At 40.1% G+C, this 3,675-nt stretch overlaps 1 protein-coding gene across 1 annotated transcript; it reads right to left on the bottom strand.

Annotated features, from left to right (window-relative positions):
• Nucleotides 1–1,517: 1,517 nt before the first annotated feature.
• LOC113294346 (calmodulin-binding transcription activator 6-like) lies at nucleotides 1,518–2,931 on the bottom strand. Its single transcript, XM_026542737.1, has 4 exons — nucleotides 2,921–2,931; nucleotides 2,760–2,877; nucleotides 2,115–2,522; nucleotides 1,518–2,000 (listed from the first exon to the last, which is right to left on the bottom strand). The coding sequence occupies exons 1-4, from the start codon at nucleotides 2,929–2,931 to the stop codon at nucleotides 1,518–1,520; spliced, it is 1,020 nt and encodes a 339-aa protein (XP_026398522.1).
• Between the last annotated feature and the right edge of the window lie 744 nt (nucleotides 2,932–3,675).

Genomic DNA, 3,675 nt, shown 5'->3' with positions numbered 1-3,675 from the left:
ATTTGATCACTAAGTTTACTAACTTCCCTACTTCAATTAAGCACAGTCCTTCAGATGGACTGAATCCTTAGCTACTCTCACTCTTACACCCCTAGAATCAGCTGTCTTCTTACAACACAGCTGATCACAGGTGCATTCACTCAACTAGCCAATTATCAATCCTACTTAGTTTCAGCACTACAAGAACAGTGACATGAACACGGACTATCCTAGCTTACAATTCAAGAGTATCATCTAACCCCTAGCAAATGGAGTTAGAACATAATGAGATTAAATGACAATGGAATTAAAATTGTTTAAAACATTGAACTGAACTTGAACTGAAATTGAAACAACATTAACAGTTGAGGTCCTGGCTATTCCAGGCCTCTTGGTGGTGCTCTGGCTAATCCAGGCATGCCTTCTACAACACCCACACATCCCTATTTATATCCAATTAATCGATTTAGGGTTTACAAACAAAATCCCCAAATTCCCAAAAAAACAGTAAAATTAGGGTTTACCAAATCTTACCTAATTCGATGAAATAACTGCTCCATCACGTCGACCCATCCTTCTATTTCTCTTCCCGCTCCATGTCCGGCTCCAATTACCTTAGCTCATCAACCTATTTCACCAACTTCACACCTAGGGTTCAGTGGCGTGAAAATAGATGAAATTAGTTGTTGAGGAAGATGTAGGACGTGGTAGTGATGATGGGTTGTGGTTGTTAGAAGCCATGATGGCTTTTGGTGGGAGTTGTGGTGGTTGAGAAGGGGCAGTGGAGGTGATGGTGGTGGCAGAGTTTTCTCTGCAGACGGAGTCGATGGTTTTGGGAAGAAGGGTGCGTTTGTTTTGCGGGTATAGGTGTTAGGTGTTTGGGTGTTGAGAGGATGCATCAAGTCTCGATGATTCGCAAAGCTGAGCCGTGGGATGCGGAAATGATAGATTGATCTAACAGCTTCAAGTGAAGAGGATGGTATCGACCGTCGGATGCCTGATACAACGAAACTGACGGCTCAAGATGGAGTTAGGTGCTGTAGTGTTAGACAGGAGCTTCAGACTTTCATGTATTGGCGATGCTGCGACCATAGGATGCTGAGATGATCCAATCTGACGGCTAGAAAGGGAAACGGGTATGGATATAGGAAATGGATTTGGGTGAGGGTTTTGGGACTTGGGTATGCCAAGCCCATATCTTCTTTAAGAACAATTCTTCCTCTTCAAGCCCACTTCTAGCCTTTTGGTCTTGTGCACAACATTCTTCGCGGCTTCCTTGTGTGATTCCTCTTGGCTTCCACTACTTTTCTGCTCTTTTCGCTCCGCAATTCATCCAAACTTTATTTGGTACCTAAAAATACAAAATTAATTAATAAAAATATTTATTCTTGAAAACAATGAAAATACAGAATATGGGTTAAAATGTAGAATTAATGCACAAAAGATGAGTTAAATGCCAAGAAAAATATATAGAAATATGCACTTTTTAGCACTCATCAGCTACTACAAAAATAATGTGTTCAGAATCTTCAGATAATTCATCTATAGCTATAGCCTATAGGTTGTTGAAATGAGATATCATTATTTATAGCTGACTTAATCAAATAGTCCCAATGTTTGATAATGGATGAGGTTGAGTGTGCAAACTTTTTTGCTTCCTTTAACACAGTTGGAGATGCCTTGTTTGACAGGATGCTCAGGCTGTTGCTTGATGAGAAGAGCAGATGTGCAAGCCTAATCTGAATCTGGAATTCATCCCTGCTAGGTTCATCGTTAGGTGAAGCCACCTCATTTACCACTGAAGGAGAGCGATACTCAAAACTCATAACTTGGCTAATAAGAGTTTGACCATCCATGCTCAAATGTAGGTTTACCAACCCAGGAGAATGTGGTAAAGCCTTGCACCGATATACCCTGTGTTGAATCATTTCAGCTGGAACACATTCGTCACCTAATATCATAAGTAAATCCGAATCGGCAAGATGTAATGGTCCTCCATTAAAATATCCGATCACTATGACCTGTGAAAGTCATAGTCATTAAAAAAGACAATGTAAGTAAGATGACTAATGATATTTCCATATACTACCAGAGAGTGGCGAAACCAAAATACTGAATGGAATGAGGAAAAGCACCTTTGTTTCTTCAGATGAAAAATCCCATGTAGGTGAAATTTCAGTAATGGTGAAAACTTGTTTATGCATAGAGGAGTGATGATGATCCACTTCCCCATTTATATTCGATCCATAACCATTTGAAATCGAGGATCCACCCGATGGATTGTCTAATGAACCTGGGGATTCGGTCATCACGTAGTTCATCCACCTTCCGAAACTGTCTTGTGCCAGCAAACCATCTGCACCCTCTACCATTGGCTCAAAGCCTTCTTTCCCGACATTTGAGTTTGCTTGAGTAACCACAGTCTGAAAGTGTCCACCGGTTGGAAGTGTACCATCAATTGAAGGATGCACAGAAGTTGTGTTTGTAGAACCGCGAAAGGATGAATCGTGCTTATTTACATTGTCAGATGGAAGAAGGCCGCTCTGCAATGAAGAAGTATAGCATGGTTAACACGCTACTGCAGAAAGAGCAACAGATCCAGGCTCCAGCCTCTTCTTCGACATCAGCAATCAATCACTACCTCCCCCATCCATTGTTCTTTTTCCCACTGGCTTCCTCATATCAACACCACTAATTTGATTCTCTGAAATCTCGTTCTTGAACTGATCTGCAGTATCAATAGCACCACCAATCGAATCTCCTTCTGCAACCGATTAAACCCATTTCATCTTCACAGCATCGACAACTCCTTCAATTCCTTGACAATGAATATGAACCCATCTTGATTCTTCCCTGAACTCTTGATTCAAACCCACAATTCCTATGGCTTCTTCTTCTCTGAATTTCATATCTCAGAAACAATCGTAACAGATAAAATTACCTCAGACCCATCTTTCAATTTCACATACACATGAACCCATCACTGAACATCAACATAACTCTAACTACAAATACATGCAGCTCCACTCCATCCCAAACTCAAGCCTTAGTTCCATTAGTACCAACAAAACTCGATAATTGAAACAACTCGATTCAGAAACTAAAATTAAATCAACTTAGAGGCTTCCCCAAGCATTAGCGTCCTCTGAATTGATATTTCCCTAATTCATCTCCACTGAACCCTAGAATTATCATCTCAAATCTTGAAATCGATCACCACCATAAATTTCTTCACTTGAAACTTGACTTCATCAGCAATTCTAACCTAATTCATTCAACCTACTCAATACGCATCCATAATAAGCAACTGCACCATCTAAAACAACCCTTCCTCCCGATCTGTGATTAACTCAAAAATAGCAGAAATCCTAGTCTTCAAATTCGTAATCCTACTAACACCAAAACATCAATTAAATGAGAACCCCTTTGTTCTTCATCTATCATCACTTGATTACTATCAATTTCATTCAGTTCCCAACTCCAATCTAAAAACCCTAATTAACTGAGTAACATCATCAGCTTCTTCCTTCCCGAACTCGATAAACATCAACACCACCACCAACCGTGAATCCTTAACATAACCCCTACGATGGTCAATCCCAGAACCTAGATTTCTCTCAAACTCGCAGAGAAGAAGAAGAAGGAGCACCCGTTTCTCGATTTTGAGAATTTATGGTTTTCTTTATTTCTAGTTAA

The sequence above is a fragment of the Papaver somniferum genome, chromosome 7 (assembly GCF_003573695.1).
Source record: "Papaver somniferum cultivar HN1 chromosome 7, ASM357369v1, whole genome shotgun sequence".
Lineage (NCBI taxonomy): Eukaryota > Viridiplantae > Streptophyta > Magnoliopsida > Ranunculales > Papaveraceae > Papaver > Papaver somniferum.
The sequence above is the reverse complement of the archived record's forward strand: the minus strand, read 5'-3'. Positions and strand labels throughout refer to the sequence as shown.